The sequence below is a fragment of the Alosa alosa genome, chromosome 12, assembly GCF_017589495.1.
Source record: "Alosa alosa isolate M-15738 ecotype Scorff River chromosome 12, AALO_Geno_1.1, whole genome shotgun sequence".
NCBI classification, from domain to species: Eukaryota; Metazoa; Chordata; class Actinopteri; order Clupeiformes; family Clupeidae; genus Alosa; species Alosa alosa.
Genome location: NC_063200.1, coordinates 6,109,017 through 6,123,794, shown reverse-complemented (window position 1 = coordinate 6,123,794; position 14,778 = coordinate 6,109,017). Strand labels below are relative to the sequence as shown.

Sequence of the window (14,778 nt, the reverse complement as noted above, 5' to 3'; positions counted from 1 at the left end):
TCCAAAAACACATCAGTGCTGAAGAGGATTCCAATATCCACCCCCACTCTCCACCCCTACCCCTTCTTCTCTCCTAGCTCCCAGTCTCTCTCTCTCTCTCTCTCTCTCTCTCTCTTTCTTTGTCTCCCCCCAGATTTTCAGTATCTGCCGGAGTTTGCCCCTACACTCCCGACAGGAAATGAAAGCCATTTTAAAATCATTTGGAAACCACAGGGGCTTCAGACCAGGAAATAATCAGTGTGGGAGAGAAATGAGAAGGGTCTGGCAGAGGGACAAAGGCCAGGGATGCTCGAGGGTCGGAATTCGAGTTGAGATGGGCCTCTTATTCCTCCGTTTTTTCTTTCACCCCATCCCTTCTTCCACCCTATCTACCCTTCCCCCGTTTATCTCTCTGTCATTTCTTCCTCCTCCCCATCACTTGATCTTCTTTCATGGCTGGTGGGGACGGTCCAGCTCGGGGGGGGGCTCTGTTAGAGTGCGCCACACACAGACAGCCTGCAGCTGACCCCCGTCGCAGGTGCCGCCTAGGGGGCGCTGTGACCTGCGACGGGGAGACGATAAGATCTGCTGTGACATTTCCCCAACATTCTATCTGAAAGGGCACAGGGCTGCCATTGCCTGTAAAGGCTTTCAAAAGGGCCCATTTACTTCTAACCCTCCTTATTCTGTGAGGCAACCCTCTCATGACTCTCTCTCTCTTTTTCACACACACAGAGAGAGAGAGAGAGAGAGAGAGAGAGAACATTGCTGTATTGGTGTGTGAGGGTGATTCTGTGGAGACTGTTTGACCTTGAGTGCCATATAAAGAAAGTTTCATGTGAATACAACACTTGATTATTAGCACATTCAGACTGCATTACTGTTTCAGCTATCATATGCTGCAGCAATTCTGTCCATTGTGTGAAACAAATGGTCTTAACCTTTGAAATCATTAGATTACAAAGTGCAGAGTGTCTAGATCATCGCTTTGAATAATCTGATGAGCATTGTGAAGCACAGTTTGGCCGCTATATGAAATGCTATTATTGGAAAGCTCAGAAATTAAATCTGCCATACCTGATGTATGACTGACACTTGGAACCCTTAAGCAGGGCACAGCAGAGATGCGGTCCCAACAACCTTACAATCTGTCCCTCTGACTACCCACCACTGCCCCCTGCTGCTCAGTCGCATACGAAACATCTTTAACCTCAGCTCTGTGCTGGGGCTAAGCTCCATTTCCCCTCTGTTTTAGCCCCCGCCCCCTTGCCTCTGTGCCATAGTCGTAGACCCCCCCCTGACCCCTACCGCTTTATGAGGAGACATATGCGTAAGTCTCAGTGTTTTATGGGCAATACAGCGCTGGGACATGCAGGAGGTTCTGTAAGTTCTGTCCCTGCACTACGAGCACCTCCATGAGTCGAACTCTCTGGTGTGGAGACATGGGATGACTGAGGGGAGGTGTCCTGGTGGGCTTGTGCAGATGAGGACCTTATGAAAACAGAATGGGTCATTTCTCCCGTCATCCGCTGCCGTTCTCATAGTGGGTGGTGTCTGAGGGAGGGGGATTGGGTGGAGTGGGCGCAGCGGTAAAGCCTCACGTCAGACAGATGGATGGTTCCACAAGAGCTCTGCCACCGACTGGGGGTACAAGAGTGGAGGGTTCACTGATAACTCTGCACCAGGGGGAGCAAGGAAGAGAAAGAGATAGAGAAAAGAGAGAGAGAGAACAAGAGAGAGAGAGAGAGAGAAGAATAAAAAGGAAATAAAATAAATAAAAATAGTTATTCTGGTTCAAAAGAACAGACAGAAAAATATGGTTTGACAACGGAAAGGCTAACAGAGATAAAAATATTCCATTAAAACTGAAGTTAATTTCTGATGATCTGGTCTTCACATTCTAATAATATGATAACGTGTTGATGATAAAGTGTTAAATGATTAGGGTTATATAATAAAAGGAGGTTTAATTAATATTTCAAAGTTCATCTAAGTGTTTATTAGCACATATAACTCTGGAAAAAGACACTGCAGTGCTAATTGGGAAGTGAGTTTCCATTCCACACCTGAGGCCAAGCCTCAAAGCAGAGGCTAAGGAAGTGTTGCTACGATAACAAATCATGCACCATGACGAAGGCTAAGAAAAATGTCCTGTCTTGGATTTACCATGAAATGAGGGAGAAATTCAGGAAGTTGGAGTGAATAACTATATGAATGATGCCTCTAGCTTGGTAATATTAATATTAATTATTAATTAATAATTGTTCCCCTAAAAAAAAAAAACTGAAATTTGAACCATGTACATATTGTTTATCTATAATTAATAACTTTGGAGAATCTTTTACTTACATTTTTGTTATACATAGAAGTAGGCCTAGAGCAATATGTTAGAATATGTTAACACTTTATTTTAGGAAGTCCTTGTTCCAGTGTATCTACATAATGAAGTGTGTAACAACCTATAACAATATATAAGGTCATGTTCTTATGTTGTCCATACATAATGTATTACCAAAAGATCATTAGTACACGTAAGAAGTGCTTGTTACAATACTTTGCCAAAGTGGCCTCTCTCTCGGAAGGAAAAAAAGAGGCTACAGTATATGGTGAGGTTTGGGACTCTTGACATCCTAACATTAAAGCGTAACTCTGGAGTATAGGGTCTATTTACGGTAGGCTAGTTAACAGGTTCAAACATTTCATTGAAAGCAAAAATGAAGGAATTTTGAGCAAGACCATATTTGAATGGGCTGAGCTGGACACCTTGGTAAAAGCTAAGGGGGCCAGCTAGCATGTCAAAAAACAAACGCTATTTTACACCACTGACAATGCTCAAAATATAATTACACTTATGTGGTAGTGTGGTGAGGGTCCCCACAGACAAACAAAAGTATTGTAAATGTTGAAAGTGTACAGAGGGGTTATGACAAGAAGCAAATTGCCTGTCTTCGTGTTCTGGTAGCGTCAAATTAGCGGGCGTGTTCAACTTCTTCGAGAACTCTATACTATAGTCAATATGATGTAGTCATCACTGCTTGATTCAGAAAATCAAACAAAATGTCTTAACAGTGTGAACAATATTTAGTATTCATTAGTCACTCAGTCTGTTAATGTAGACATAATGCAATGTTTTTCTCATGACTGCTTGGGGGGAAAAGGAGAGAGCATCTCAAATGAGTAGTTTGGCAACATAAATAGATCTGCCATGAAAAGATAAAAACAACTTTTGAGGCACTCCTTACTAAAGTTAAAAGGCCTTTATTGAACTCTGGCTACATGCCCTAAATAGAGATCTATGAGGGCACAACACATCTTGCATGCCCACTGAATCTCTCATATTTCCCGTGAAGGTGGTAATGATCTTGCACCTTTCTAAAAGCTTGCCCTTCATATAGAGGCTTGCTAAATCAGTACAGATCTCTGTACTGTTGTGATGTTTCAGAATCTAGGGGGTGGGTCACTGACAAAGTCTAACTTTTAGTACAGCAGGATGTAGACCATGATGGACACAAGGAAATTAACCTGAATCCAGGGGATGAAGTCAATTCCACAGCAAAAAATGAGGCTATGCTACTTAACCCTTAAGGAATGGGCTTTTACCATGTGGATGGTCCTGGAATTTCCACAAACAATCTGTCCAGTTCTCCCCCATCTCAGTTACTGTATGTCTACAATGACACTGTTGAATCTGATTCTTGATTGACCCAGATTGAACAAAAGAATATTTATTTTACATTTTCAGCCTTCAATGTACTTGTACGTGTGCTTTTCATAACATGGACATATCATCCTGGGGAACCCTGTTTTTAAAAGTAATCATAGCTCTCTCTAGGAATAAAGAGCTGTTTATTTGTCAATGTCAGTCTGTATATATATGTATGTGTCAGTACACACACCACAAAGTGTGCCAGACTGTATGGGCCTGTGTGAATGTACTGTCTGTCTGTGTGTGTGTGTGTGTGTGTGTGTATGCCGATCCATGCCGCTCCTGTGATGTCTCGCCACCATGCACATCGCGCCCCAGGATTCGACAGCTCCAGCGTGGCAGGGCTTGATTGATGAGCCCATTCCAAATGTTTTTTCGTCCAAATCAGTGGGAGTTTAGTTGCCTTTGCGCATTTTAATACCAAACAAAACATTAGCGTCGTATTCCTAGGGCTGGTTGGTTCTCCCTGGATTTCATTAGTCATCCCTGCGTAGCGCGCTAATGCACCGCATGGCTCCGGGACACGAGGAGAGGCAGCGGAGATGAGAGACAGAGCAGCGGCAGAGGGCAGGGGGCCATTAAGGGATGATCATCTCATTCTGAGATTCCCTACTGCTCAGAGTCCCCGAGAGAGAGAGAGAGAGGGGGGTCAGACCAAGATAGTGTTTATATATATGAAGGTATTTCAAGTATTAAGTATTATTATTTGTATTATAAACATTCATTCAATTTGCACAAAACAAAATATCATATAGGTATTTTATGGTTTTGTGTAGGTTTTTCATGACAGATATCATTGACATTTCATGACATTTTGAAAAGCTACTTCTCTCCCCATCCTGATCACAATATTCTCCTAAACTAATGAATAAGAAATGACCAAAAGCTTGCAACTTCAAAACTGCCCTGAACTGACAACTAACCCTGTCAAAACAAACACCCCTTGCCAAAGAATAGAGCGCAGCGAGATGGGCTACAGCTTGGGAGAAGGGAAGTGGAGAAAGGAAAATCATATTCTGTGCCTAATGGTGCGAGGCTCTTCCTGCACCACACACTCATCTGTGCGTAACACGACTCATCTTCCCTCCTCTCCCTGCCAGGCCAGAGATGCAATTACACCCCCTCATCTGCAGGGGGCTCTTCTCTTTTACCCCCTTTGGCCCCAGACTGAAGTTGGGGAGGGAAGACGGGAGTAGGGGGAGTGGGGGGGGGGGATGGTGTGCTCCTGATTCACGGTTAATCAATCATCGCGCCGCTGTAATGACGCCCCGCTGCTCCCCTAATGTCTTCTGGCAGGAGCCAGCGCCGCTGGCATGGAGCTCACGCAGGCACACATATGGCCGCTTCCAATGAGTGACAGGACCCCTTTTGCGCGCGGCACCCTGCTCACCGGATGCCATCAGCCACACGCTCACTCGTACACTTGCCTCCGGCAAAGAGTGGAGAGAGACAGTTGAGGAGAAACAGAGTTTGGAACGAAGGTAGAGAGAAAGAGAGATGGAGAGAGACAGGGAGGGAGAGAGAGAGAGAGGGAGGAACGGAAGCATACTGTGTGTGTGTGTGATACAAACTTTAGTCCTGCTTGGCTGATCTCCTCTTGTCAAAGTGAACTGTCAAGAACACTGCACCAAATAGGGCAAGACTGACCTGTGTCTGCCCACCCAAAAATGATTTAATGAAATAATCTCCCTCTCCTGAACATGTGGGAACCTGTCAAGACTCAATACTCCTGAGGAAACAGGAGGGGAAACTGACTCAAGCATTTCAGAGGGAGGTCAGGAGAGAAAATGTTTTACATGTCCTGTTTTTATAGACATCCTTCTCTCCATAAATCTGTCCTTTTCAGATTTGGTTAAAAAAGAAAAACCCTCGGATTAATTTGAACTTAACCTAGACATAAACTAACATGCAACCTTACAACCTTTACTTTCACTCAATTCAAATATGAAAGCACATGCATCATTGTGGTCTCTAGGTAACACTAGACTTAGCTACACTCTGGATTGCAATGGGATAAAGGCTAGATCCAGGCTAAATTTGGATTTGACTGGAGAATCTCCTTTCAAAATACAGGTCAGCTGAGGACTAGGTCAAACATGGTCTTTAACACTGCTTTGCCCAGCATAAAATATTACAAGGATTATAATTTTATTTCTGATTTGAGGCAAACTTCAGGTGATGTTTAAAAAAATGACTAAAGCCTAGAGGTGATACAAGTCTTCTGTAGCAATTCTTTTTCTAAATAAATAGCCTTAACTATCTTTATATCCTGACAGCAATCCCTGAAACAAAAAACAAATGTATAGATAGATAGAATGTGACGCTGGGACTCACATGAGCTCCAAATTTCCTGTTACCTAACCTAAATTAGGTTATTTAGGAAGGAAAATTCCTAAAGGGTATCTTTGTCTACCATTTATTCTGTGTGCATAGTATATGGATGGCTGTCCAAGTGGCCAAGTCTAGAGAACAAAACAAAGAACTGCCGACATCACAGGCCATTGGCCGAGGGTCACACAGAGACAGTGATCTCAAAATGACCCTCGGAATGATGTGTATGAGCTTGGTGGTGTGAAATCAACATCTGAGAACTGTGCCTCTGCCCATAGTGGTCCTCTCCCGTTGGTTACACCTGACACTATTTTCAAGGAGAAGAGCTTCCTGGGTCTCATGTATTGGCATGCGGAGGCGATCACATGAAGCCCATCTGTCCAGAGAAAAACCTTTTCATGGATGTTTATGGCTGCTGCTGCTATAACTGCATTCCACACCCCCTCTCTCTGTCTGTCTATAGGCCTACTTCTGGCACTTATGGAGTAATCCATCATCCACTTTGAATGTTCTGTCGGCATCCCGCAATATGTCACAAGATTTCTTTATCTTTCAGGGAGATGGATGCCTAGAGCCCTTGCATGTGGTATAAAACTGAATTAGATTTGGTGAATTAAATTAGAATTAAGCCATATGGAGAGGTGAATGGTGTGTCATAAAATGTGAAATTAGTGCATTCAAACTTTCAGAGTCACCACCGCAATTTCAGCTTCAAACGTTAATTCTGATTGATGGGAGCCTACCCAATCCCATGATAGGCCTACAGGTCTTCAGGAGAGAAGATATTTCAGACCACATCAGTCTGATGTGCTACACCTGCAGCAGACTACAGAATTCCTTTTCAATTTCTCAGATCATCAGTGGACAAGGACAAGTGTTAGTCAAATTAATAGCTTTTCTTCCCAAAATGTAACAATTAAAGCAGCACCTTATAAGTCTAAATGGACCACGGCTACCCTTTACTGACAGGGTTCTGTGCAATTTTCAATTCATCAGTCATAGAACCTAAGTTTATTGTAATATTCAGTCATGCATACATTTTCAGTATAGGCCTAGTAGGCCTACATTTGTAGCGCATATTCTCTTTAGGCCTATTGCCTATTAATATTTCAACCACACTCAAACTTCAAACTGTACAACTAATAAAATACCATTTCGATTTCAAGAGGACCTATGGCCATTTTTTTTCGCCCTGAATTTACAATTACGACTAGACCTAATTATTGTAGATCTATGTCAAACCTGCTGCAACACAGAATTTGCTTGAGCATCGTTGTCTCCAAACTGTGTCTGTAACCTAGCATTAAAGCCCAGCTATCTATCCATATTCAACCTGCTCAACATCACTGCTAAATGAAACAAGACATTCAAATGGGCTTACCGTCTGTGAGTAATACACAACACACCCAGCTGATTCCATTAATGTTCCTGTACCTTTCTGCTCGGTGGTTTAAAAGCATTTCACTGCCGCACTTCCTCAATGTTCCATGAAATTGGGCCAGATTGCTGTGTCTCTTTAATTAATGCATTGCTCGTTACACTAGAATAGCTTTTCAAGTCATTATTTGAGTTTTTCTAAGAGCAAGTTTCTAGTTTTAATTAACCTCCCTATACATTATGTTCGTCAATACCCATGACAGGTGTAGTCGCAAATGTACCTTAATCAGCTCAGCACTGATGCATTCACGTTTACAGAAAATTTAACTGATAGCCTACAGAAGAAAATAAAATCAGACATCAAACAGAATATTTTTTTCTTTAAGGCCTACTTTTGTAGTTTTGCAAGACCGGTATTTTTTATGACAATTTGACTGCTGCATTTATCTGCATTAGGCCTAAGTATTTTCTGCTAGTAGTCGACTTTATGCATGTAGACTACGTCATGTATGAGCAAAAGCGCCACTTGACAAATTTAAAACAGCAATTCATAACTCTGTTTCCCCTGAACCCAGCAATCACCCTGTTTAAGCAAACGTCTAGTGTAAAAATCTCCATCTAGTGGTTTAGTTTGAGCCGCTGGTACCCAAGGAAAACTAGAATGACTTCAGTATTGTGATATTTCCCAGGCCTGCTCTGAAATGTAAAACCTAGGTTACAACCAAAATGTTCAGAGCAAATAGTTTCACCACCACAATAAATCCCTTAACAATTGATGCTAGCCACAAGGGGGCAGCAGGTGGTAAGCACAAACTTGGCTTGCACAAGCAAAGGTTGATGAAACAGCTCTGGCTTGAGTAAGCTAGTCAGTAGGCCTACCTGTCCTGAACAGTGCTGGACCTGATAATAACTTTTAAATTAATAACCTGAGATCAGTATTAAGTCAAAGACAAAAAGACTCCAAACATATTCATGGGTAATGAGGGGAAAGAGACATGTGCAATGATCTATCAAAGTTAAGTGTTTATTAGGAAAGTGTTGGTCCAAATTCTTTAATTTGATAGCAGAGAGACAGTTAAAAGGGAACAAAACAGAACAGAAAAAAGACAATAGAACATTGAGCGCTAGAGGTGATGCACATGTAGACAAGCTTATGCCAGCTCCTCTTCTCCTTCCTCCTCAAACTCGCCCTCTTCCTCTGCAGTGGCATCCTGGTACTGCTGGTACTCAGACACCAGGTCATTCATGTTGCTCTCGGCCTCAGTGAACTCCATCTCATCCATACCTTCGCCAGTGTACCAGTGCAAGAAGGCCTTACGACGGAACATGGCGGTGAACTGTTCGGAGATGCGCTTGAACAGCTCCTGGATGGCGGTGCTGTTGCCGATGAAAGTGGCTGCCATCTTGAGGCCTCTGGGTGGAATGTCACAGACGGCAGTCTTGACGTTGTTGGGGATCCATTCGACAAAGTAGCTGCTGTTCTTGTTCTGCACGTTGAGCATCTGCTCGTCCACCTCCTTCATGGACATGCGGCCGCGGAAGACGGCAGCCACCGTGAGGTAGCGGCCGTGGCGTGGGTCGCAGGCAGCCATCATGTTCTTGGCGTCAAACATCTGCTGCGTCAGCTCTGGCACAGTGAGGGCACGGTACTGCTGGCTTCCCCTACTGGTGAGTGGGGCAAAGCCGGGCATGAAGAAATGCAGCCGGGGGAAAGGCACCATGTTGACCGCCAGCTTCCGGAGGTCAGCATTAAGCTGGCCCGGGAAACGGAGGCAAGTGGTAACGCCACTCATGGTGGCAGAGACCAGGTGGTTGAGGTCTCCATAGGTAGGAGTGGTGAGCTTCAGGGTGCGGAAGCAAATGTCATAGAGCGCCTCATTGTCAATACAATAGGTCTCATCGGTGTTCTCCACTAGCTGATGCACTGATAACGTGGCATTGTAGGGCTCCACAACTGTGTCGGACACTTTGGGAGAGGGCACCACGCTGAAGGTGTTCATGATGCGGTCAGGATACTCCTCCCGGATCTTGCTGATGAGCAGCGTGCCCATGCCAGAGCCTGTGCCGCCACCTAGCGAGTGAGTGAGCTGGAAGCCCTGCAGGCAATCACAGCTCTCGGCCTCTTTCCTCACAACATCCAGCACAGAGTCAACAAGCTCTGCTCCCTCGGTGTAGTGGCCTTTCGCCCAGTTGTTTCCAGCTCCACTTTGACCTGACAGGAAATTCGGCTGTTAAGACCACTTTCTGAACGAATCCTTTAATACGGTCACTTAAAATGTAGCCCAAAAAGTCAAAGAACTCACCAAAGACAAAGTTGTCTGGTCTGAAAATCTGCCCGAAAGGTCCAGATCTGACAGAATCCATTGTTCCAGGTTCAAGGTCAACAAGGACAGCTCGGGGGACATATTTGCCACCTGTTACAAAAGTAGACATAAATGAAAAACAAAACCGCATAACAAATATGTATGTTATCAAATTCATCTGATTGGATTCAAATGACTTACCTGTGGCTTCATTATAGTAGACATTGATCCTTTCAAGCTGCAGATCACTGTCACCATGATAGGTGCCAGTGGGGTCAATACCGTGCTCATCACTGATGACCTCCCAAAACTATGCAGTTTAAAATCAAAGAAATACTATATGTTAGCTGGACAGCAAGCAACAGCTGGCACACCAGCAAGGCTAAGCAGGAGGCTGGAGGGAGGCGCCGAGGAGGGCTAGGCGGCAAGTCATGTTTTGGCAACTTAAGACACCTAGTATGCGAGTATGTCAAAGTAATGTACGTTAACAGCGAATCTGTAACTAAATGAATGACCTGGTAAGACCCTAGCAACCGTTTGCAAACATGTTAATGGTTTACGTAACTAATAACCTCGTTCATCATCAGTTGTCAACCAAGCAACTAAGTTAGTAAAATTCATCACAATTCAACGCCATTGCCAAGTTAACGTTTAGTTAATGTTTGCAGTTGTTAGGTGAAGTAGGAAAAGTCGGGAGTGACAGTTTACATAGAACTAATCACAAAATTTCTAAAAGGCTAGAAGCTAATGTTAACTTAATGATGCTTAGGCTTGAATACAAATCAACGTTACCGAACTATTAATACAATCAATGTAAGTTAAGTTGATTTCCTACAAGTTAAGAGGTTAACATTGATCAGCCAACGTTAAACGTTACCAGCTTACTCAGCTGGCAACTATAAGTCAGCGAGATAACGTTAGCTTCTAGCTCTGTAAATTAACAGGAATAACGTTATCTGTTCAGTTAGGAACAGACGCGTTAACTTTCCTTCGGTTGGCTCGTAGCTCGTACCACCACAACCTGTTGAGCCGGCCAAATCAAATATTCAATATACAAACCTTGGCTCCAATTTGGTTCCCACACTGCCCAGCTTGCAGATGAACGATTTCCCTCATTTTTACACAAACTACCTTTAAAATGACTTTAGAAAAAAAGTTTTGTTACTGTCCTGTATGACAGCCTAACCACTGCACCAGTAACCAGAGCGTTAACTAATTCAAACAATGAATGACCAGCACTTATAAACTTTACCGACCAACACATTTACTCATAAATGGTTGAAAAATGCGTCAATCATGGAAAAGAGCAATCTTATTGGTTGACATACATTGGCTGCTCTGACGCAACGGATTTTGATTGGTGTTTAACGGTTACAGTGGGTTGTCAATGGCGACGAGGCAGCAACATTTTAAGTCGCTCATTACACCTGGCAACCTTTGTTTCTGGTGACCAGATATGCTGACGTGAAAGGGTATAATAACGTTAATGCCAGGCTTCTGCACATGCAAAATGTATTAGACTGCACCCATTACCCCCTTGACCAAACAGTCTTTAGGCCAAAGGCGTGCAGAGACTTGTTATGTTGCATGTTCAGTGAGATGAGATTATATAGCCTGCAGTAGGCTAAATTTGCAATGCCAGCTCCAAGCATTGTATTGAAGTGGGAGTTCTTAATGCATTTAATATCAGATATCCTGTTTCTGTTTCTTTGCTGTATGTAGGCCTATATGTTGTCGACAGTGAAATGTTCATTATTTGAGGCGCCAGAAACCAGGTAGCCAAAGAAGTAGGTAGGCCTAGGCTACACCTGATCTAAGATAATTTGCATCAATTTATTTCAGGCAAAGAAGATTAGCTTTGTTAGAAGTGTGTGAGTGTTGGTTTTAACATGCCATCCCCCTCAGGGATAGAAATAGTCTATCAATATTTCACTCTAGATAACACGAGAATGAGTAGGTCTAGGTCTAGGTTCTAGAGCAACTCATGACAAGATCATGGTCATTGCTTGCATAACCTACACCCGTTCAAATATTTCTGTTCCCTTAAACTTTACGTGTACCTGCCTGGGTGCTTGCTGGTGCTGATGCATCAGGTTTCCTCAAGGCAGGCAGGAGTGCAACATGAGGCAGGGAATGCATTATGCATGCCTGATGAGGAGAACGGGCCTGCAGAGAGGAGAGGAGCGGATACAGAAGCAGGAGAGCAGAGGCAGGTGTGAGCTGAGCTGGCAGAAGGCAGAATAGGATTAGAAGAATAAGGAGTTATAGCTCTGTCAGCAGAGGAATTTTAATGTGATTAGACCAACATTATGGTCCCAAACTAAAAACTTACGACTTTGTTTGAGAAAACATAACTATAACTCCTTGTTATCTCAAGGTACTGTTAAACATGTTGGACAGAATGTCTTTGAGTGAGTTTGAATGTAATTTTTGAATGAGTTTGAATGTAATTAAAAAAGAAAAATCAATCACAAGAGGTATAAGTGACATTTCTTTTGGTGCAAAAACTCTTTTACAGCAGCTGTTTTAGATGTGAAAACTAGGCCACTTGCTGCAGCTGAATGCTCTGGCTTTAGAATATGACTCATTGGCGCATTAAGGCAAGAGAGTTTCAGGCCAGGACTTCAGTGGCAGACATGCCATGCAACAGCTGTCTTGTGCTGTGGGTGATATCAATAATACAGAGCTAGATTACCTTACACTCCATGGCTGTAGCTAATGTAATGGGGCTCAGGCTCTGCTCTGTCAGTGTCACCCCTCGACATGGGTTCATTTATGTGTTTATATAATGAGAAGTTTTTTTTCTGTTGTCTGTTATTGTAGTTGAGAAGAATAGTAGTAGTAGTAAATCTTGGCGTGTGCAGGATAGGCGGTATCACTTTAAAATAAATAAATGCAAAACAGTGTTTTACAACAGGAAATGCTAGCTTAAACCACCTGCAGATTTGAAAGACCATTCACACACGAGGAAAATAGTGTTTTCTATTCCATTACTTTTTACAGCTCAAATTATTTCATTTAGTAGGTTTATTAAAATAAGCCTCCAAACAGCCCATAAAATGGCATTAAGCAGGTTGTATGTCTGAGTATTGTAATGCCGTACGCAGTTTTTATTGAGATATTCTGCCTTAATCTTAACAGATGTAAAAGTAGGGTGGTCAACATTGCTTGGAACAAGCCTTTAAGTTGTATTGACCAGTCCACAGTTTACTGCTGTAGAAGAGGCAGTTTAGCTGGGCTTGGTGCTTGTTGCTTGGCCCATTGTTTGTTGTGCCGGACCCTGTTTTCTATGCCCTCTGCTCTGTTGTTAGATATCCCCCAGGAGAAAATGCTCCCGGACGGAACAGAACCTCCCCCACGACTGACAAACAAAAACAGCACTATGGAAACGGCACAGCTATTAACCCATGGAAACCTGAACCACACACCAATAGAACAGAGATAAATGGAGATTAAACACACACCCCTGCTCCATATACCTGTCTCATGAATGGAGTGACCTTCTGTGAAAGCCAACATCCTACATCTGATGCTCCTTATCTTCCCAAATGCTTTTACAGGGTTGAATGTTGAGTCTCGAGTTTAAGCTTGACATGTTCCTATGGTCTTAATCTGTCTTGTATAAAGCTTGCTTATTATTCTTGAAGTAGAATTTGATTTGTATGCATACTGTAGTGAAAAGAAAATTCACAAGCTGGGTCTATACAGTGTGTTCCCAACCCACAGCTGTTATGAAATATTTGGATGTGAAACAAAGTGAGCCTATCTCTTTCTTTCTCTCTCTCTTGCTGTCTTCATCCAGAATGTAAGCCCTGGGATTTTTCCCTCTTGTGTTCAGCACTGCTGAAAACAGATAACCAGTCATGCGAGCTAACTGCCTGGCTGAGGCAGGAGGGGCCAGTTTTTTTTCAAATACAGAGCTGACATCCAACCAGACCTCAGAATACCTGGAGATCAGAGACCCACAAGGCAAGTTTGACTTCAGAACACAAAAAGGCGGCAAGTGTTGGTACCCAAGGGCTCAAATAATTTATTTTTTCCCATGCGCAACATTCTCCGCACTCTCCGGCCAGTCACTTGGTTGTTTTTTTGTTTTGTTTTTTGGAGGGAAAATGTGTACCCCATATTTTCACTCATAGCTAATGAAATTTCAATGGCATCAGTAGGTAAACTATGTTTGTTTTGCAGCTCAGTCATCCTCACTATCCTATTTCATTGGTTTGACAGAGATGTTCCATCACTGCCAGATACATATGTCATACCATAGAAGATGAAGTCAAGTGAAGATCATCCTTCTTATCTGACTTCAATCCTATATCTCTACCACAACACAACCACTTCTGTTTCTGAGACTTGAATTAGCCAGCAGTGTTCTGTTGGTATTTGTAGCTAATGTTCACAGTATAATACTTTTTCTGTTTTTCGTTATGTTTTAATAATTCCAATGTCTCTCACAAGCATAATTTAAATTGTAATAACTGTCCATTTCTTCTACATATGGAATAAGAAATACTCAGTCTAAACATTCTCTTTTTCTCGTTTTTTTTTTTATTATTACAGCTCTGGGAAAAAATAAGAGACCACTGCACATTTTTCTGACATCATCCTACGGTTGCTGAGTAACATTCAAATGAGTTAATGTAAAGCAAATATTCTAGAGCAGAGCAACACGCCCCAAGAGGCGAAATCTAAGTGATTTTATAGCAGCTAAGGGCCACTGGGCCAAGAAATAATACTATTATACTGAGCACAGCAATTCAGACACAGACACATTCGTGGCACAGTAGCCTATTATAAAATGTAATGGGGTCAACGTGAATGTTTGCATGCAGCCAATCATAATCAAAGACCAGAGTGATTAAAGATGATACCAAAACTAGATGAAAGTATTCCTCAAAAAGTGGCAAATTGTTGCAATGTTGCTTTACTGTAAACTGAGAAAGTGTCTTGTGTGTACTTTAGTGACATATAAATAAATAGCTTAGTGCTGTGAACAACAGCAGTCTACCTTAGTTGAATATTCCATTACATTTAATCATAGGCTACTGCAATTTAATACCATTGTTAGCTGTGTTTATATTA

At 42.6% G+C, this 14,778-nt stretch overlaps 1 protein-coding gene across 1 annotated transcript; it reads right to left on the bottom strand.

The window, feature by feature from the left end:
- Positions 1 to 8,396: 8,396 nt before the first annotated feature.
- zgc:55461 (beta-tubulin family protein) lies at positions 8,397 to 10,975 on the bottom strand. Its single transcript, XM_048259065.1, has 4 exons — positions 10,756 to 10,975; positions 9,898 to 10,006; positions 9,697 to 9,807; positions 8,397 to 9,605 (listed from the first exon to the last, which is right to left on the bottom strand). Exons 1-4 carry the CDS (start codon positions 10,810 to 10,812, stop codon positions 8,545 to 8,547), a joined length of 1,338 nt encoding a protein of 445 aa, XP_048115022.1. The 5' UTR covers positions 10,813 to 10,975; the 3' UTR covers positions 8,397 to 8,544.
- Between the last annotated feature and the right edge of the window lie 3,803 nt (positions 10,976 to 14,778).